Source organism: Typopeltis vanoorti, chromosome 13 (assembly GCF_054136105.1).
Source record: "Typopeltis vanoorti isolate ZY-2024b chromosome 13, IOZ_Tvanoo_1.0, whole genome shotgun sequence".
In the NCBI taxonomy this organism is placed as follows: domain Eukaryota; kingdom Metazoa; phylum Arthropoda; class Arachnida; order Uropygi; family Thelyphonidae; genus Typopeltis; species Typopeltis vanoorti.
This window is the reverse complement of record NC_143561.1, coordinates 66,406,815-66,430,067: the sequence shown is the minus strand read 5'-3', so window position 1 is coordinate 66,430,067 and position 23,253 is coordinate 66,406,815. Positions and strand designations below refer to the sequence as shown.

At 32.3% G+C, this 23,253-nt stretch overlaps 1 protein-coding gene across 1 annotated transcript in view; it reads right to left on the bottom strand.

Moving 5' to 3' along the window:
* Etf-QO (electron transfer flavoprotein-ubiquinone oxidoreductase) overlaps positions 1–23,253 on the bottom strand; it is an 88,911-nt gene that overhangs the window by 48,165 nt on the left and 17,493 nt on the right. Inside the window, exons 4-6 of the mRNA XM_090402729.1 lie at positions 18,548–18,760; positions 10,754–10,972; positions 7,926–8,094 (exon numbers count right to left, since the gene is read on the bottom strand). Of these exons, the coding sequence (XP_090258855.1) occupies positions 7,926–8,094; positions 10,754–10,972; positions 18,548–18,760 (601 nt within the window). The remainder of the gene's footprint in view (positions 1–7,925; positions 8,095–10,753; positions 10,973–18,547; positions 18,761–23,253) is intronic.

Below are 23,253 nucleotides of genomic sequence, written 5' to 3'. Positions count from 1 at the left end.
TGAATACCTTACACAGAATTGACTGGAAAACCACCAGCTGTCTACATTACACTAGAACATGGTATGAACGGAAATTCAAGGAAGCCTGTGAGATTATCAGCAACCACCCCAATCTGAACAACAATGATGGTTTAAAAATCCCAAACATTTGGAAGGTATATATTCGACCTTCCTCACCAAGAACAACTATAAACAGGACTGTAGAAAATCCAGTATTGTAAATCAAAAATAAGAATTGTAATACTAAAAATAGGACACCAATTGTTTCTGAAAGAAAACCATCTAAAAGAATGTTTATTCCTATCATTGTAAAAATAGAATTTAGCTTGATGTAAAAATTTATTTTTTATTTTATTTTAATTTATATATATATATATATATATATATATGTATATTTTTTTTTTTCACCAGAGGTCATGCCAGTAGAATAACATGTGATCAAATCATTGTTTCTCTAGCTTACAGTTAATGATGTAACTCAGCTTGTTCTGTATACTTATGTACGCTCAAGATGATGATCTTGATGTGAAGATCGAAATGTCGGGATAATAAAAAAAGTTTTTTTTAACATGGTTGTAAATTCCATAAAATTTTTAAAATGAATTAAAGAAGTAAGCTTTACTTCTTTAAAGTTTTACACTTTTTTTAATAAATGATTCTTGTATGAAGAATTCAAAAATAGTCCACTAGTCTTAAATATAATTCACTCTCACTATAGCATTCTTGTAGGGACCACAGGAGGTTTATTATATACTGAGTGTTTTTTTAACCATGGCATTGTATTTATAAAGCTGCGGTTGGAATTTTTCAGTAGTTTGTTACAGCAGTAGTGAGAACTGACTGTATGTAGAGCAATCCCTCGATTAGTGTGCCTAATGCGTTCTTTAAAACAGGCGCATTAATCAAAAACGCACTAATCGAATATAATAACCTATGGGAAAATGTATATAATTCGTTCCTCAGATTTCTTTTTTGACCCTTAATTTTTTTTATAAAAGAATTAGGGTATGTCTCAGGGCCTAGTTAAAAGAAAACCATGAAGCTGAAAGACAATAAAAGATATTCAGAATATAAATTTATTATTCTGCTTCTTAACAAAGAATTGAGATAACGTAGTTTGGCAGGCATTCTGTTTCTTTTTTTCATACAACTGACGGTATGGCCCTATTGCCTCCTCTGCAAATTTTACTGGTTCTCTCTTCACCTGGGTCAGTTTCTAAGCATTGCTGCTTAAAAACTTCAATTGTACAAAAACTATTTTCAAATTGTTTCTGTGAAACCTCTATGGGCTTGTCAGTATTAAATTAAATTTTCTTCATATTCTTCAGGATCTTCCTGCTGTGTACCTAATTAAGCAAGTCAGAATCACTCAACTTCTCAGAATGAGATTTAATTAATTTAGATTCATTTGAAAAAGCCTCTAAAATCATTTGCAAAATGTGGAAGAATGTGTTTCCAAACAGCTCACATATTGCTAGCATTTCATTCGACTTTGTGAGTTTTAGAACCAGGCTGAGATTTCTCTGATTTGGCTAGAAAAGTCTTGGAAGGCATTCGCTTCCAAAAAAAAAAAAAAAAAGGCCGGTTTCATCAACATTAAATATTTGTTGATCACAATAGTGTCCTTCTTACACAATTTTCTTCAAAATCTCTGGATATCTCTTTATCTGTACTTGTAGCTTCTCCTGTGATTAGAACATTATGTAGGCTATTTTTGAAACGCTCAAATCACCCAGCACTAACGTGGAATTCTTCTTCTTTTCCATCACTGATAGCCCTTTCTTTCCAAGTTACAAAGAGACAATGCTTTTGATTTAATAAGGCCAGTGTTTAGCAGGATCCGTTTTTGGTTACAATTGTCGATCCATGTAAAAAGAAGTCTCTCTAATTCAATCATTATAATACTTTGATTTCGAGTGCATGCATGATGAACTTAAAGCAGCCTTGCCTTTCTCTTTGTATTCAGCAGTTGATTCACCCATTTTTGCGTTCTTGTCCCATCTTTGCTGTGGACTGGCCTTGTTCATTTTTCTTTATTATTTCAAGTTTTTCTTCCAATGAGATTACTTTTCAAATCATTTTCACACTTCTATTTTTTGCTCACTAATTCTTTTACGCGTGATTAAAGGTTAGGAAAGTAATTTAAAATAAAAAAAGTAAGGAAAACAATTGCACGTGATATGATCAGCAAAATGCTATGTAAAGCAGATGACATAAATTTTGGCAGTAAATCTGGAACATAGTGTACATAGAAATTTTAGAGCCAATAGATCATGCACCGACCACACTGCTACTTTACGAATTATCATAGAACAATCATTGGAATGGCAGGCAAGCTTATATTTAAATTTTATCAATTTTTAACAAGCTTTCGACAGTATAAACAGATCTTCCCTATGGAAATTACTTAGAAATTATGGACTCCCAGAAAAAATAATAAGAGTAATTTAAAAAAATGTATGAAGATTTTGAAATTAAAGTAATACATGGAAATACCCTCTCAGAACCATTTAAAACAAAGACAGGAGTAAGGCAAGGTTGCATACTCTCCCCTGCTATGTTTTTAATTGTCATAGACTGGGTGATGAAAAAGTATCTCATGGAAATACAGGATTACAATGGTTACTTCAAAACCAACTCCAAGATCTAGATTTTGCAGATGATATCTGCTTACTTTCACAGAAGCACCAACATATAGAAAAAAAAACAACAACACTTGTAGAAACAGCCAAAAAAAGTTGGTCTTAGGATAAATAAAAATAAAACAATGTTGATGAAAATAAATGTAAAACAAAATAACAAAAAACAATAGAAGAAATACCGCTTAAAGAAGTAGAACAATTCATATACCTTGGTTCAATAGTATCAATAAAAGGAGGAACTACTATAAATAGAAGAAATCAGCTGGCTTATTCAACTTTCAACCAGCTTAGAAATATTTGAAAAAACAAGAATCTGTCTATAAAAACTAAAACAAGAATATTTAACTCAAATGTAAAGGAAATACTAATGTATGGATCAGAAACTTGGATGTTAAACAAAAAGATAGTTAACAGTGCCCAGGTTTTGCTAAACAAGTGTTTAAGAATGATACTGGAATATATTGGCCAAAACAAATATCAAATGAAGAACTGTGACAGAGAACAAACCAGAAAGCCATGTTGCAACAGATACGTGAAAGGAAATGGAGATGGTTGGGGCATGTGTTGAGGAAAGAAGATAAAATAATAGTAAAACAGGCTCTAGATTGGAACCCACAGGGTAAAAGAAGACGAGGAAGGCCAAGAGAAACATGGAAAAGAACAATACTGAAAGAAATAACAAATATTAATAAAAACTGGAAACAAATAAAAGCAAAAGCAAAAAACAGAGTCTGGTGGAAAATGGTGGTGGAAGACCTATGCTTCCAGATGGAGTGAAGAGGATTAAATAAGTACATGGAAATAGTGTAGTATGCCATTAAAAAATAACTTTATAAAATGTTTCAAATCGGTAACTAAATTATTTCATCCTGGTGAGTGATTTTTTAAAATAGTTAACCATAAAAAATGTATAGATTGAAAAATTTTAAAATCTGTAACATTTATTTTTAAGATGTATATAGGTGCACTAATCAAATTTGGGTATCGAAAAAGAAAAACACTAATCGGGGGGGGGGGCATTAATCAAAGGATTGCTGTATAATCATTTTTGTTGTTCATGATTCTCTCTCTGTGACATAAAGTGATACCACTACAAGATAATATCAACACATGCACACACAATAGTAATGCTAATGAACACTTTAACAAATGCCATAAAACATCCTTATGTAGGTTTTTTTTTTTGCTTTGAACATTAAGGTAGCTTTGCAAAGACAATGGTTTCCGACTTTCATATTTCATCATTATTAAGATGAGAAGGGATGTTGCTTCCTTTCTTTCTATTAAATAATTTTCACAAATAATCATTAACTGATACATTTTATGACTAAGATTTTTTTAAGTTATGATCACTGTGTAAAAATAATCATAATTTAAATTCCTGAATATTTTTACGAATTGTTTATGTTAGAATGATTATTAGTTTTAGTTTCATAACGTGCATTGTCAGCACTTGCGATGTGCCCGTTATTGAAATTGTTTTGTCAAAGTGAATATGTAAAGCATTTAAAAAATTTATGTACTTATAGTTCGCCCACCGATTAGAGATCCTTCGACACTTCTGCGCATGTCAGAAAAAGGAGAATCCATTCCAATAATAGGGTAATCAGTCCTTATTGTGGGATGAGTTGTTTATTATTACACATCGGAAAATTAACTTCTCTTTTATGATTATTGTAGTTAACTATGTTGCTTGTATAACAGCTGGAAAATTTTACCTATAAAGTACATGATTTTGCATGTTGGCGACCAATTCGTACGTCCTTCATTTCTTTCTCCCCTTCAGCATGAATCGACTATTCTTGGCAAGACGCCAAGCAGAGACCTACAAACAGTGGGCGAACTATACTGGATTTGATGTTTGTATTACTTACAGGAATTTTATTGTAGTTTAAAATTATCAAAAGTTGTGTTTTATGAAGATTCTCTTGTCGCTAATGAAGACAACATGTCAGCCATTACACCTAGTTTCTCACTTGCCACTTTCATGGAGTGCACATGCTTGCCGAGAAGTTTGATGTGTGATTGACAGCTGACAGAAAGGGTTCAGTATCGAAGCAACGAGAGAGTAAAAGAGATAGCGTTCGGAAGGAAATTAGAACAGACCCAGCAGATATGCAGATTCGGAGGAATTTGAGTTTTTTTATGTGATAGTCGGAGGAAAATTAATAGTATATCCCAAAAAAGGAATCGTGGAACTATTAAGTTTAAAGTTGAATAAGTATTGATAAATAAAAGGGAAATATTGCTATAGGCATTTTAAAAGGAATATTGGAGGAAACGCTAATTGAAAGATTTATAGTAGGTTCCGAAAAGGGAATCGTAGAACTGTAAATTCTTTTAAAGTGGAAGAGTTAAGACTGTCAATAAACATTAGTGAATAAAAGAAGAAGTTGCTATTTATGTTCTAAAGGAATGTTCGAGAAAACTCTGATTTAGGAAATTTCATCTGTCTTAAGGACGCTGGATCTAACTATTATTTCTACTAAAAAGAGACAGAATTGAGTCAGGAAGAATTAATGTGTGATGAGAAAGGATCCTTTCTCATCACTACATAAGTGATAAGAAAGGATCCTATGAAAATGAAGAATAAAGTCATATATCTTCAGAAAAGATTGACAGAGAGAGAAACTGACTATGAACATTTTGTCATTGTGCAAACAAAGTGTTTAGTCTGGTCTTAAGTGTAAGTTTATTTTTTTAAAAGGCCTTGGATCCAATTAAATTTGTAGTTAGTTATGTAATATTGTTTGAAGTGTGTGTGTGTATATATATATATATATATATATATATATATTGTTTTTGTTTTATTAAATGTGTTTATTTTGTATTTTGATCTTGAGTCAGTGATTTATTTGGATTTTGAAAGAAAATTTTGAAAAGATTTTGTAAAAAAAGAGGTCATTGCACCAATTGGAGTGAACCCTTGTGTAATAAATAAATATATAGGTACACTCGGAATTAAAAAAAAATAATTGTTAGAAATACAGAGATTAAATAAAATAAATAAAAATCTTCTATATAAACATCTCTTTATATAAAAATCTCTAATATTAACAACTGCCTAAAAATTCATGCTTCGTATATAACTGAATACAATGTATATAATAGAAAGAGTGAAGAACTTTCAATACTTGGATCGTACATTAGCAATACAGAAAATGATATCAGAAAATGTAAACAGCTGGCTCTGGTCTTGTATAACAAACTTTACCCCATCTGGAAATCATCATTAGTATCATTAAAGACAAAATTAAGACTATACCATGCAACCAGTAGATCCATCTTCTTGTATGGTTCTCAAACCTGCTTATTTGGACAATAAGCAACAAAAAAACTACAAATCTAATTAACTGCTTTGGAACTACACGTCTCAGACTGATCCTTGGATACACTTGGATGGACTGCGTCACTAACTCTGCTGTACTAAATCTGGCTAAACAAGAACCTCTTGTCAGTATAGTAAAAAAACTACAACTCAGACATCCTGAAGTCTCCCCCCCCCCTTCTTGGAATCCCTCATCCTGTACAAACCAGAAGATGGCAAATGCAGTAGAGGAAGACCATGCAAACAATTTTGGCAATTGTTTGCATGGTTAACTGGTAGATATCCATCTGACATCTACCAGTTAACTCAAGATAGAGAGACTTGGAAGACCATAATTTGCAATATTTAATTTTTAATATAAATCTCTTTTCCCTTTTCACATTGTAACATATTGTGAATAAACTATGTATGTATATAACTGAATAATATAATCGTAAAACTAGTATTTCAGATTTATAGAATTTAAAAGTACAGTTGACCTTTGAACAACATGGCAGTTAGGGGATGCCAGACAAACACAGTCGAAAATCCAATATAACTCTTGACGTCTCATTATTTGAATACTAATAGCCCTACTGTTGACTTGAAGCCTTACAGATAACATAAACAGTTGATTAACACATATTTCAGATATGTATTATATACTGTATTATGTATTATATACTGTATTCTTATAATAAAGTAAGCTAGAGAAAAGAAAATTTTATCAAGAAAAATCATAAGGAAGAGAAAATACATTTACAGTACCATACTGTATTTATGAATATCATAAGTTTACATCATCTGTTGACAAGATGAATATTCTGTCTGTCAGTATCTACATCAATATTGTCTTATATAATAAAAAACACTGTATGTGTTATACATATTACTAACACTAGACATCAAAAATGAAAAGATAATGTGAAAAAGAAATTCATATTTATTTACAGGTATAATGGTTCATGCATTGATAATGAAGGCAGCAGCAATATGATTGCTTAATGGCAGCTTAGCATATATATTAATGAATGATCATTATAAAATCTTTATTTTATACTAATTAATTTATTAAATTTAATTAATTAATAACAGTTAATTTTATGCAATTATGATTTAATACTGCATCTTTACATTGTTTACATTTCTCTCAATTGTGAATGGCACCAGCACCATGTATGGTCTGTAAGTGTCTGTAAGTTTTGATAAATTTAAATTTTTACAATAGATTTGTGCATACTTTATGGTAGTAAATGATAAAATAGACTAGTAACTATATATATTTTATGCATTCATGACATACCTAACTTTTTTTCCTTAATTTTTCCGACATTTCTAGGCTATGCGGTTCATCTGCGAGTTTTTTCAAATTATTGCAAATCTCCAAAAATTTTCCAATATATTTATTGAAAAAAATCTGCGTATAAGCGAACCTGTGCAGTTCAAACTTGTGTTGTTCAAGGGTCAACTGTATGTAAATATTTAGCATAATGGATAGGTGTTTCAGTGCAAAGTACTTTCTTATATTGCAATGTCTTTTGAATATGCACTATCTGCAGCAAGTTAGACACAGCACTGGTTAGTCATGCTGAAATGCAAATGATGACCAAACAATGAATGAAATCATACATCAACTTCGTGACAAAACTGCATCCCACTAAAGGAAAACATCCAATACTAAAGAAAACATTTGCACATAATAATCATAAACAGATGAAAAACTGCATTTCATAACACAGTCAACTCTCAGTAAACTAAACAAGACTATAATGAACCTTCCTCACCATGTCAAACCACAAAAAAAAAAAAAAAAAAAAAAAAAAGAACCATGTCCTTATAAAAATTCACAATAAAAAACTTTCACTATATACCAAACTTACAAATTTAATAATGAGAGTTGCCTGCATTAACTTATAACAATACTCAAACTCAGGGGAAAAAAAAAAAAGAGAAAGAGAGAGAGAGAGAACTTTTACCTTTAGTTGGAGAAATTTCGCCCTCACTAAATATTACTTCAAAGACACTTTCTGCTGCTAACATTGCACTTTTCATTGCATTATGAGTTCCTTTAATTTTGGGCACATTCATAAAACCTGGACTGCATCCAATTAAACATCCCCCAGGGAATGTTAACTTTGGAATGCTCTGAAATAATGCAAGAGTAAGCCCATTATCAATTAATATTATAAATTATCTAACATCATCTCATCATTTTCTAGTGGTATCATAATATCTCATTACTAGTTTCCTATCAGTTTTCTTCCAAATTGGTTTATAATTTGCCAGGTCTCTGATTTCTTAAGCTTTTTTTTTTCTCCCTTCTCTAAAGCATTTCCAATTGCATTAACATTAACGAATTGCATTAACTCTTTTACATCTTAGTCTTCCACTGGGTCTTTTTCCTGGGTAGGAAAAGACTGGTTTTGCTAATCTCTCACCTACTATTCTAATATTTAGTTACAGATCAGAGAGGTGAGTTAGAAAATAGTAGATCAAAGACTAGAGACCACAAATATGATCAGTCTCCAAGAAAAACTAAGAGTGAAAAGATGGCATCAACTGAGATATTAGAAAGGATCTTGACATTATTAGCATTCAAAAATGTATGAGAAGAGCTAATCTAAATGTTATAGGCACTTAAATGGAATGGAAAATGAGGAAAGGTTAACAGAACAGGTGTTTGATGTCAGGAAAAAGACCCAGAGGAAGACATTTAGGAAGACTGATGCTATTAATAGTGTTAGAAGTCTGAAATTAAGATCTAACAATACTGCAAGTGCATAAATAAGATTAATTTGGTAGAAAATTACTGACAGGAAGCTAGTTATAATTCAAAGTAAATTATATAGTACTATCTTGAGAGAGTAGAGTACATATCAGGTTGCTCATGCTACACTGCAGAAAATACAATTTTCAAAAGTTTGACAGGATGGAAGAAAGGACTGATAATAAAGAAACAATGAGAAATTTCTAGAAGTAAATAACCTCACATTTTCACAGTCCACAAGAATAAATTGGAGAATGTTACAGGAATGGTAAAAAAAAAAAAAGGAAATGGAATGAAGAGATAAGTTAGCTCTCAGCTTGTGAGATGGGCAAAGAAATTTTTGAGAAGAAAACAAGAGGCAAATATGGAGGTGTCCCTGAAGTTGATGCACAATATGGTTAAGGAGTTTATGCAATGTCAGATAAGTGCACTCAACAGTGAGAATGAATATTGCAACTTCTCAGCAGTAACTGAGTAGTTGTTGGACAGTTAATTACTGAGTTAACAAAGGATAAGTAATTGATTTATCAACAAAACATGCAGTTAAGTTGCATATTTTTTTTTAATAATAATACAACTCAAAAAAAAAAAAAAAAAGTTGGAAAATTATAGTAGTACATTGGTAGTGTATAATCTAAGATAATTTAGTGACTGTGCTCTAGAAACCAAACATACCGCTATTAAGCCTCCAATAAGCTCCACTGATATCTAACCCCACAGTCTGGAAATTGGCCTATGTTCAACACATTCCCAAGAAGGGTGACAAATCCCTGCCATCAAACTACTTCCCTATCTCACTCACTTCAGTCCTATTTAAAGTAATGGACAGAACCATTAATTCCCAACTGCTACACTACCTTGAAGGCATCCAGCCAATAAATGACCACCAGTATGGATTCCATCACTGCCAATCAATTCACATATGTCACCAATTTCTGGACAAATGCCATGGAGAAGTATGGTGAATCTCAAGTGGTTGCAATTGATATCCCTAAAGCTTTTGACCATGTCTGACACAAAGGCCTACTAAGCAAACTCCCATCATTTGGTCTGTCCGATGATTTTTGCAATTGGATCACCAGCTTTCTGACTAAACGCACACTATGTATGATGGTGAGAGGATAAATATCCATTCACTATCAACACACAGTTCAACAAGGTCCTTTTCTCTAACCAACCCTCTTCCTTCTACATATCAGTGACCTACTTCAGTCAACTTTCAACTCAATACACAATTTTGGATGACAGCACATTGCACTCCCCCCTTTCATTTGACAAACATTACTCTATACAAATCATTGTAACCTACAGAACATCAACTACCACTGCCCTCAATTTTGATCTCCAAGCCATCCTCCAATGGAGTTCAGATAACATCATCAATTTCAATGATAGCAAAACCCAGTTCTGGCTTATTTCCCACAAAAAAGGAAAAAATTATTTTTCTTCCAGTATTATCCTTGGCAATACTCATTTTTCTAGACAAGATGAGATTTCTCTTCTTGGAATCACCCTAACATTAAGCCTCACCTGGCATAAACACATCCCAACTATTGCCTTCTCAGCTTCCAAAAAAACTAGTATTTCTCTTTCACTCAAGATGTTATTTCACCTCTGAACAGTTGCTAATCTTCTACAAATCTGCCCAGCTATTGAATACTGCTTTCAGACTGTGAGAGCATATATTCTGAACAATATCAGAAACTGGGAATGTCATAAAATGCTACACTCAACCACTATTAGTATAAGCAAAAAATACTATAATGGACATACAAATCAGAAAACTTGTTATGCATATAATGAAACCTCTTTATTAAAGTGCAAGATCATTATCCAAGTTCATAACAAGAAAATAAGAAATTTCTTTTGTCAAGTATAACTTACTTTCTGAAATAATGAAAAAATATGCTACTAAAACATGTTTAAATATTCTAAATTAGGTTGACAATGATATGGTTATATATAATATAGTTCTGAAACAGTATAATGGCAAACTGCAAAAATAAAGAACTTAATAGAAATTAATTATATCATTACCTGGATACCACCTTCATTAAGAGCACGTGCTCCATATGCAATGCGTTTTCCACCTTCAAAGGTTGGCCTAACTGATGGGTGTAACTTAAATCGTTGAAATTCTTTGAATGGACTTAGATATGGATTCCAGTAGTCCAAACCAACTACAAAACCAACTGCCACTTGTGGTGTTTCCTCATTTAGGTGATATAAAAATGATCCGCCATAAGTTTTAAAATCCTAAAAAAAAATGCATCCATCACAGATTAGTAAAATCATTTATGGTGTACAAAACAAGATGAAGAAATAAAATAACACCGACCATTATAAATCATTTATCAAATTACTAATTATCATAACAATATAGAACCACCAAATTTGTCTAAATAAATATCTGAATGTCAAAATTTGCTTTTTTTCTTATTGATATGTTGGTTAAACTGATGTTATTTTGATATCATAATTTGATAACCATATATATATATACACACCTTCTGTCCAAAAAGAAACTGAACTTTTGACAGAAAATAAAACACAGGCCAATTATAATTATTCAAATCATTTATTTCAATCAATATACTCTCCCTCAGCTTCAATACAGCATTTGACACGGTCAATTAATTAGTTAAATGAGTTTTTTATATCGGTTTTTTGGGATACTGTTGAGGGTCATGGTTACTGAAGCTTTAACGTTTTCAATGGTGTCATATCGCTTTCCTTTAATCAGCAAATGAAGTTGGGGAAAAGAGAAAGAAGTCACATGGTGCTAAATCAAGTGAATACAGTGAGTGACCCAACACACAAACTTGGTTTTTGCACAAAAACTGTCTCACTATGTTCGAACAATGAGATGGTGCATTATCGTGCAAAAGTGACCAGCTGCATGCATCATGATATTCATGCCATACGCTACAAATTTTCGCTATCAATCGCTTCAAAACTGCGAGATAAAACTCACCATTGACCGTTTGGCCAGGCGGAATGAATTCTTTGTGATAATGCCCTTGGAATCATAGAAACAAATCAGCATTATCTTTTTTTTTGACTTCTCCAAGCAACTTTTTTTCGGACGCCCCTCTTCTGGTGGTCTCCACTCAGCACTCTGGTGCTTTGTTTTGGGTTCATACTCAAAACACCATGTTTCGACAGCAGAAACAATCATTTCAAGGAGGTTTGAGTCCTTATGAGCAGTTTTAATGAGGTCTTTGCAGTGTTCAATTCGATATTTTTTTGTCGTCAGTCAACTTGTAGAGAACAAATCGCGAATTCAATTTACGAAGACCAAAACTCTCGGTCAAAATGTTGTGCATAGTTGATTTTGGAATCCCCAATTCATCTTCAATCAATCTTACGGACGATTTCGGATTTTCTTTGATGAAATCACACATTTTTTGGATGTTAACTTTGCTCACTCCAGTTTTTGGACAGCCGAGCTTTTCGGCATCCTCAAGTGTCTCACGACCACTTTGAAATCATTAAACCACTCGTAAACTTGAGTATGGGATAAGCATTTGATGCATTTTGGTAAAATTTTTACCAAGTTTAACACAAAAGTCAATCGCAGCTCTCTGTTTGAAACTCATTTTCCGACTGATCATCAAAACACACTGTCATTCTTGGCACTATAACTCGGCTTCTAATGAAACTAATGTCATAAACAATTGACACAACACTAATGAACATTGCCGCTTTTGGCCAAAAAGATACAACAGGTGACGCCACTAGTTTCTTCTATTTTTGAAAAGTTTGGTTTCTTTTTGAACAGAGGGTGTATATATATATATATATTTTTTATATATATAAAAACAAGGTGAATACAGGTAAACCTTGCTTAACAGGATTCATTAATCCATCAATTAATGCATGCTAAGCAAAATTGCATTAAGCGAATATAATAAACAATAGGAATAATTATAATCAGTTAGTGTAAATTTGAACAAAAAAAAATTATAAGCTATACTATAAGATAAAATCATCAAAGTCAATAAAAATCAATTGCTTAAATTTTTATTTAATGTCTAAACATTTGATTGAGCTACTTTTTTACAAAAACATTAAGTAAAGATGTTTGAATAGTGCTCGACTTTTTCATCTCGTCATACAATTTGCAATAGCTAGCAATCACTTTATCAAGAGTTTGGCAGACTTTGAAGCTTCATTCCATATCAGGATCAGCATTAAACAAAATTTCCTTAGTAAGCTCAATGTGATTGAAAACTAGCTCAAGTTCTTTTGCACTTAGTTTCTTAGTTGTAACATTCTCTTCTTGTTCACACTCCTTATCTTCTTCTTCATCATATGCACGCTGTTCTTCTAGTTAAAGGAGATCATTCTTTAATGACTTCCAGCTTTTCCTCTGATGTAATTACGTTTCTCTTTTTATTACGGCAGCTTTCTTTATCAGTCTTTCTCTCTTTCCATATCAGGAGTTGAATATAATAAAGCCTTATAGGTATCTAAATTAAAGCAAAATGAAGGAAAAGTGATTTGCACGTACACTTGCAATGATAGCGTTGAGTCAACTGCTAAGTATTGCCAGAAACCAAAAAATTTCCCATAATAAAAAAATCATGTTAACTGATTAATTACTTGCTTAAAGAGGGATGTAGTATCATTCCACTCAATCATGCATATTGGGTGGAATGATACTACTCAATGCTAAAATTGCCTTTCAAACTAAACTATGCATATATGGGAGTTTCTCAAAATACATAATTATACTTTTATTATTCAGTAAGTTTCTTCTTTTCCCACTAAGGTATAAGAATATATATATATATATATATATATATAGACACACACACACAAAAAAAACTGATAACTCATAATATAATGACATCAGAAATGGGTTATTGTTAAATTAAAAAACACACCAAACAATCATAAAAAGTTCTGTTAACAGTTAATCAGTTTTAGAATAACTGTGATTACATGATAACATAACAATTTTTCAATGATGTTTTTGTACTTTTCTGTCTTCAATCATGCCCTACACCTTATAAGATTTGAATTTTATGAACATAAATCTGGAATTGTTCCAAATTTTACATAATATATGTGAAATTTGGAAGCATCCAAATGCTTCGTATATGTGAACGATTTTGAAAGATAGGTAGCATAAGAAACTATTAGTAATGTCAGAATCATGTCATAATGATGTGATATAGATTTCATTTACAATACAAAAGGTAAAAAAAAAAGTTCTTATCATTATAAATGGGATTTAATTTTTTTTTCTTTCTCTCCATGTCAGTGATACATGCAAATATATAATGGAAACATGACTTGCTCCCAGTAATGTATTTAGAAAAATCAGGTTTACCATCAGCTGTTTGCACAAAAATCTTTCTAAGTTTTCTTCATCATACAAAAGAGTGGAAACTTCATTTAGTTAAGTGAAACTGAACTTTCATTTTTCAAATTTAAATTTTATTCACAGTTTCATTTATTCTCTCTGAATGCATTCACGCAAAGCAATAGATAATTGATTTTTAACAGGTGTAAAATATCAGTTATCCATTGAAGACTTTAATTATCCATTGTTTTATATAAATGGTCAACAGCCAATAGCATAAGAACATAAGATACTTGCCTATGACTCTGAAAACATTATGACTTAAAATCAGTGGGATAAGTTGTGGACCTGCCATAAATAACTGTCATCAAGTTATAATGAATTATATGAAACTTTATTTACTGAATGTTCACATTAATTTGTACAAGGCTGTATTCATAAGTGTCATGCCATCATAATCATTATCAAATTCTTGATATGTATATCCTCAAGGGATGTACAGGATACTATGACAGTACTACAATGTAAGTTTATATTATTACTAATCTTCTGTAAACACTCTAATATGATCAGATATTATATTTCTGTCTTCTGGAGCAATTCTGACTACAGTACTCTACCTAGATCTTGGTTTTCTTCTTTCTACATCACACTTATTTTGCTAACCTTTCTTCTTCTTCCATTCTGTTTATGTGACCGTACCACTTTAAATTGGCTCTACTTGCACGTTCCTGAACACTCACTATGTCAAGTTCCTTCCTAATCTTTATTTTTCATGCGATTCTGCTTCTGATGCCATGCAACTGTTCCATCCCTCTATTTTTTCTCAGAACTCTTTATATCTGTGGTCTCTCTGGTCTTTGTTCAACTGTTTTATTTATAACCCAACTCTCAAATTCTTAAGTTCAAAATTCATTTGAACAACTGTCTTGTATATCGTTAATTTCTCACTTATTCCATATAAATTCATTCACTGATTTCTTGCTATAAAAGCTTTGCTTATGCTGTTGTTTACTTCCATATTTAATTTACCATCTTCACAAAAAAATTTATGCCTAAATAATTGAAACATTTTACTCATTCTATAGGTTCTTCCATTGAGAATGCAGTTGACATCATCAATAAATAACTGTCATCAAGTTATAATGAATTATATGAAACTTTATTTACTGAATGTTCACATTAATTTGTACAAGGCTGTATTCATAAGTGTCATGCCATCATAATCATTATCAAATTCTTGATATGTATATCCTCAAGGGATGTACAGGATACTATGACAGTACTACAATGTAAGTTTATATTATTACTAATCTTCTGTAAACACTCTAATATGATCAGATATTATATTTCTGTCTTCTGGAGCAATTCTGACTACAGTACTCTACCTAGATCTTGGTTTTCTTCTTTCTACATCACACTTATTTTGCTAACCTTTCTTCTTCTTCCATTCTGTTTATGTGACCGTACCACTTTAAATTGGCTCTACTTGCACGTTCCTGAACACTCACTATGTCAAGTTCCTTCCTAATCTTTATTTTTCATGCGATTCTGCTTCTGATGCCATGCAACTGTTCCATCCCTCTATTTTTTCTCAGAACTCTTTATATCTGTGGTCTCTCTGGTCTTTGTTCAACTGTTTTATTTATAACCCAACTCTCAAATTCTTAAGTTCAAAATTCATTTGAACAACTGTCTTGTATATCGTTAATTTCTCACTTATTCCATATAAATTCATTCACTGATTTCTTGCTATAAAAGCTTTGCTTATGCTGTTGTTTACTTCCATATTTAATTTACCATCTTCACAAAAAAATTTATGCCTAAATAATTGAAACATTTTACTCATTCTATAGGTTCTTCCATTGAGAATGCAGTTGACATCATCAATAAATAACTGTCATCAAGTTATAATGAATTATATGAAACTTTATTTACTGAATGTTCACATTAATTTGTACAAGGCTGTATTCATAAGTGTCATGCCATCATAATCATTATCAAATTCTTGATATGTATATCCTCAAGGGATGTACAGGATACTATGACAGTACTACAATGTAAGTTTATATTATTACTAATCTTCTGTAAACACTCTAATATGATCAGATATTATATTTCTGTCTTCTGGAGCAATTCTGACTACAGTACTCTACCTAGATCTTGGTTTTCTTCTTTCTACATCACACTTATTTTGCTAACCTTTCTTCTTCTTCCATTCTGTTTATGTGACCGTACCACTTTAAATTGGCTCTACTTGCACGTTCCTGAACACTCACTATGTCAAGTTCCTTCCTAATCTTTATTTTTCATGCGATTCTGCTTCTGATGCCATGCAACTGTTCCATCCCTCTATTTTTTCTCAGAACTCTTTATATCTGTGGTCTCTCTGGTCTTTGTTCAACTGTTTTATTTATAACCCAACTCTCAAATTCTTAAGTTCAAAATTCATTTGAACAACTGTCTTGTATATCGTTAATTTCTCACTTATTCCATATAAATTCATTCACTGATTTCTTGCTATAAAAGCTTTGCTTATGCTGTTGTTTACTTCCATATTTAATTTACCATCTTCACAAAAAAATTTATGCCTAAATAATTGAAACATTTTACTCATTCTATAGGTTCTTCCATTGAGAATGCAGTTGACATCATCAATAAATAACTGTCATCAAGTTATAATGAATTATATGAAACTTTATTTACTGAATGTTCACATTAATTTGTACAAGGCTGTATTCATAAGTGTCATGCCATCATAATCATTATCAAATTCTTGATATGTATATCCTCAAGGGATGTACAGGATACTATGACAGTACTACAATGTAAGTTTATATTATTACTAATCTTCTGTAAACACTCTAATATGATCAGATATTATATTTCTGTCTTCTGGAGCAATTCTGACTACAGTACTCTACCTAGATCTTGGTTTTCTTCTTTCTACATCACACTTATTTTGCTAACCTTTCTTCTTCTTCCATTCTGTTTATGTGACCGTACCACTTTAAATTGGCTCTACTTGCACGTTCCTGAACACTCACTATGTCAAGTTCCTTCCTAATCTTTATTTTTCATGTGATTCTGCTTCTGATGCCATGCAACTGTTCCATCCCTCTATTTTTTATCAGAACTCTTTATATCTGTGGTCTCTCTGGTCTTTGTTCAACTGTTTTATTTATAACCCAACTCTCAAATTCTTAAGTTCAAAATTCATTTGAACAACTGTCTTGTATATCGTTAATTTCTCACTTATTCCATATAAATTCATTCACTGATTTCTTGCTATAAAAGCTTTGCTTATGCTGTTGTTTACTTCCATATTTAATTTACCATCTTCACAAAAAAATTTATGCCTAAATAATTGAAACATTTTACTCATTCTATAGGTTCTTCCATTGAGAATGCAGTTGACATCATCAATGTTCCCTTACTAATTTTCATAGTTTTAGTCTTCATTGCTAATTTTCATCTAAATTTGTTATAAAAGTTATTCATTTAGTTAAAGCATCTTAGACCCTTGCACTGGATGTGTTTAAGAGTAAAACATTATCATCTGCATAAAGGTAATGAGCTGATTTTGATATCATGTATAATATCACTTTCTTTCATAATGTGATCCATATAGATGATGAATAACAGTGGAGATCATGTGCACCCTCATCTTAACCCTAATTTTACATCAAACCACCACCTGTACTTATTTCTTTCAATTCTAACTGCTGAAATATAGACTATGTATTGCTCTGTATAAACATGTTTCGGTATTTTCCATTTACCCTATATAATTATAATTTTTTGAAAGTTTCTCTCTTGGCAACATTTCCAAATTTACAAAACTTAAGTATATACATTTTTATTATATTACCATGATTTCTCAACCATTTGTTGTAAAGTGAAAAATCTGATCTTGGCAATCCCTGATTGGCCTGAATACAGCTTGCTGTCTTCCAAATTTCTCTCAGCCTCATAATCCAGAATTCAACATTCTGAATTACACAGTAGAGCCACTGCATACCTTTCATACCTCCATATTTCATTATTTCTAATTGCATATCATCTATTATAGCTGCTTTTCATATTTCAGGCTTCTCCACTTTAAGTATATATGATATATTTTCCCAATTGCATTTCTCTTGAATATTTTCTACCACTATTCTAGGTCGGTGCTTGTTTCATTTAACAATCTTTCAAAACAGTTACTCCAGACATTCAGAATATCTTTACATTTATATGATATCACTATCATGATAAAGGCAATATAAAAACTGAAGATAATTTTTTTTTTTCAATAGCCTCCAGAACATTTTGCCACCTTCATCATATCTTCTACATTCTTACCATACTTCTGTTTATTTACTTTTACAGAACTTAGCTCTTTTACACTTTTCTCTGTATTGGCTCATGGCATCTATTAACTTACTTTCTAGGAACTTTCAATGAAATAAATAAATATATATATATATATATATATCTGCATATGTGTGTGTGTGTGTGTATAGCATTTTTTTACTTACCAGTGGCCAGCCTACAGTATGTTCTACACGACCTGGAATATGTTTAGAAGGTTCTATTTCCCACAATTCTTTAAGTCCAATAGCATAAGTCTGAGGCTCACAGTTTGCTCTTAGATTAAATCTGTTATATAACTGTTTTGCCAGGTGACCATGACAACCTTCAGCAAAGATAGTGCACTTGGCATGTAGCTCCATACCCCTTTCAAAACTTTCCTAAAGCAATTAAATCCAGAAACTTTTATCTTATGCAACTTTTTTCTTATATATTTATATAAAAATAACATAAAAGATCTATTACACAATTATATTCTAGAGAACAATGAATATTTATACTTATATAATAATAAAATTCAATTTAACCATTAATATTAAAAATTATTAGTTTATTTTTCATTAAGTTAAAAAACATCTGCTCAACTTATATAAATTTTAAAAAATGGTTTATATATATATATATATATATAAGGCTGCTCCTAATTTTCAAAGTTTAGTTTTTTCTGAGGCACCCTTTCATTTTGCTCCATAAAATAAGTAAAAATCTAGTAAATATTTCAACAAATTTATTGAATGTTAATGGGTCACAATGGCATATCAAAGTTTGTGTATTGAAACAGCATAATAAGCAAACTACAATGTGCATATTTGCAACCAAACATGTTTTAAGAAGTCTACTCTTGAATTTTCAATCTGCTTTTCTCTATGCACATTCAAGTAATCATAACATAACAGAAAAGTAATTACAGAAACATGAATCTCAATCAATATATATCTGCCAGCTTTAATATTCATATATCGGCAATTATGGTTACATGAATCTTAATCAATTATGTAATTAAGTTTAGTAAATCTAAAAAAGACATAAGGTGGCAAAAAATCCTGCAAATGGACATTATGCAAAGCAATAATAAAACAGACTATATTTAGTTGCAATCACCATTCAGAAATGAAGACTACATAGAAGATAGCTTGGTGTAAACCTAGTGCATACTTTTATTCATTACTATCTATATTGGGTCATATTATGAAGGAAGGTGCATATTCCTCAATGAAGAACTTATGGAACATGTTAAACATTTCAGCCACAATTTTATTATTTTTTTGTGAAGATGGCAAATTAAATATGAATTTATTCAATCGACTTCCCACCATACCAGCTTTGTGATTCTGTTGTCTATTTCTATATTTAATTTACCATCTTCACTAAAAATCGTGCCTAAGTAGCTGAAATGTTTTACTTGTTCCACAGGTTCTCCATTCACAACACAGTTGACATTTTCAATGATTCTGCCTATTTTCATTGTCTTTTTATTGCTGACCTTCATACCATATCTATAACAACAGTTATTCAATTTAGTCAGAGAATCTTGCAGACTTGTAGCGGATTTATTTAGAAGAATAACATCATTCGCATAAAGCAAAGAGCTGACATTAACATCTACAATTTTGATATCATGTTTAAAACCACTTTCCTTCATAATGTGATCCATATAGATAATGAATAACAGAGAGGATAATGTACATCCTTGTCTCACACCAGATTTAACATTAAACCATCTTCCTGTACTTCCTTCAATTCTAACTGCCGACTTACAACTCAAATAAAGCTTAAGTATTGCTTGATATAATGCCACATTGACACAACATAACTGTAGCGTATTGAATAGCTTCTCTCTTGGCACCTTGTCATATCCCTTTTCCAAATCAACAAAACTTAAATACAGATCTTTATTATATTCCCATGATTTCTCCACTGTTTGTTGTAAAGTGAAGATCTGATCCTGACAGCCTCTATTTGGCCGGAATCCAGCTTGTTCTACACCCAGCTTTTCTTCTAGAATTCTTCTCAACCGTTTCTCAAGTATACTTGCATAAATCTTGTCAGGAACACTCAGTAGAGAAATACCTCTGTAATTTTCACTTTCAGTTTTATTTCCCTTTTTATATATGGGTACTATGAGAGCTGTACTCCAATCATCGTGAATTCGTCCCTCTGTCCAGGTTTTCTGAACTATGCAGTGCAGCCATTGTAAGACTCTTATACCACCATACTTCAGCATTTCTGGTCGAATATCATCTACTCCTGCTGCCTTTCCACATTTCATGCCTTTGATGGCTTTTTCTACTTCAAGTATGGATATGTATTCCTGACTGCATGCCTGGTCAGTGTTTTTTACCACTCTGCTGTCACCACTGCTTGTTTCATTAGCAGTTTTTCAAAGTAATTACTCCATACTTCAAGAATATCTTTTTCTCCCGTTTTCATATCACCTTTATCATCTCTAACTCCTTTTACAGCACTCTTTCCTCCATTCCTACGCTTCTTTAACAACTTCCAGAATATTTTGCCAACTTCTTGATATTTATTTTCTATATTCTTGCCAAAGTCTTCCCATGACTTTTGTTTAGCTAGTTTTACACAGTGTTTAGCTTTCTTGCATTTGTCTCTGTATTCTCTAAGAGCACAAGCTGACTTATTTGCTAGGAACTTTTGATATGCTTTCTTCTTTTCCTTCACTGCCTCTTTAACGTCCTGTGTCCACCACGGAGTTCTGATTTTTCTATCCTTGCAGACAACTTCACCACATGCCTCTCTAGCTGAATCAATCGGAGCTTTCTTCAAGGCTTGTCACTGAATCTCCAAGGTTTTTTCTTCAATAATCTTTGTGTATTTTAGTCTACAGTTCGCATCTGAGAGCTGCTCAACTTTTATTCGCCTTTAAAACTTTTTTACATGTTATTCTTTTCAATATGAAATTCAATTTTAGCCTGCTCAAGACTAAATAGTGATCACTTACAATTTCGAATCCTCTGTACACTCTGGTGTCCTGCACCAGGAAGAAAACATCAGTATCAACAATAACATAGTCAATGCGACTTTTCTTATTCCTTTCCTCTTCTCTCTCCATGTGAATTTGTGCACATTTTTATGTTCATTATTATTAGCTTTGCTCTTATCTCCAAATTTTCCAAAAATATTTTTGTATGTCTCACAATCATTTCCTACTTTGCTATTTAGATCCTCAACAAGGACCAACTTTTCCATTTTCATTGTGTCAGTTGCTTTTTCTAAAGCCTCAAAAAATTCCTCCACTTCTACCTTAGTAGAACCTTCTGTGGGAACCATAGGCAAAAATAAGTCTCACTGTCCAGTTCCCCATTCTCATATTTTCCCACATCACTCTACTTGAGACTGACTGCCATTCAAGAAGATTAGCCTCGTATTTTGTGTTGAATACTGTGGCTACTCCTTCTTTTCCTTGATTGTCATTGCCTGAATATAACATTTTGTATTTATTGCTCAGAAAGATCTCACCAGTTTTTGTCTTTTTTTGTTTCAGTCACCCCTATTATGTCGATCTGGTACTTATCTAATCCCTCAGCTAGTTCCATTTCTTTGCCATTCTGGCTTCTTATGTTGATAGTACCGATCTTTAACTCTGGTGATGTTGAGTTTGGGTGTGTTTTCAGATTTGTTCCTGTAGCTGACTTTTCGTTGTTTGCCCTGGTTCCCTGGCGAAAACAACGAGTGCCTTGTTTAACCGGGCGACGCCCCAGCCTGCATGAAATTTTGTCATGTTGTACCATCATTTTTATTTTGGTTTAACCAATAAGAATACAATTTGGTCAGCTAAATTCCAAATTGCCAGCCCATCCTCATTTGTTCAGTATCCAAGCAGATACCCAACAGGGTGCACTGCAAGAAGGTGAGGACTGGAGATTAGGTCAGAAGCCCTGGTCAGTTCTCCGCATTCCTTTAAAGGCTATGTGGAGGTCTCCTCTCAGTTATACAGCTTTGACCCTTAAGCACCCCGCTTGTACACCACTGTATGTTAAATTGTAGCAGAGGGATGAAGGGAAAAAATAAGACTAGACCTTCCACTTACACTCCAAGTGTTGTAGTGCAGATATTACTTTCAGAATACTCCTCATAGATAGAAACATTGATTTTATAATTGTGCTTGCAAGCTAGCCCATATGAATATACTAGATAAAATGATTGAATAACCGAAAGGTTATGGTATGAGGATGGTTCCATAAGTTTCTGGCCTGACTAACTTTTAGAGGTGATAGAAAGAAAACAACTGTGTCAATTTACAACATACCATATTTACTGGAATAAAACTCACAACCCTGATTTTACTTTACAAAAAAAAAAAAAAAAAAAAAAAATTAAAAAGTTTCGCATATACCTTGCACATGAAGAAAAAAGTTTAATCGCGCTCATGTTGGGGCAATAGGAACTTGCTCCCTGCGGTAAACAACACACCCTCCTGAACAGCCACTATACTGTAGACGTAAGAAAAACAAGTAATTTTATCACTTTATTCAGTGATAAAATTACTTGTTTTTCTTACGAGACATTTGCAGTCTGTGTAATATATTTCTCAACAAATAGCAATTAGAAACAACTGGGATAAAACCGGCACTAACTAATGAATTACATGTCCCTCCCACAGAAACTATGATGCATAGACTCAAGCAAAAACCATATGTTGCGCTGGCAAACAGTACCTAACTAAAAACTATTGTCCAATTTTACAATTACATGAAATAAGTATTGTTTTGATTGCATTTGAAACTAATATGACATGCCATGTAATGTATATGCGAGTCCACCCACCAGCTCGATGCAGAAGTGGCATGCAAACAAGCAGCAATAAAATTCACCCAAAGGGTGAAACTTTGTGTGAGTTGAGCCCACCTGC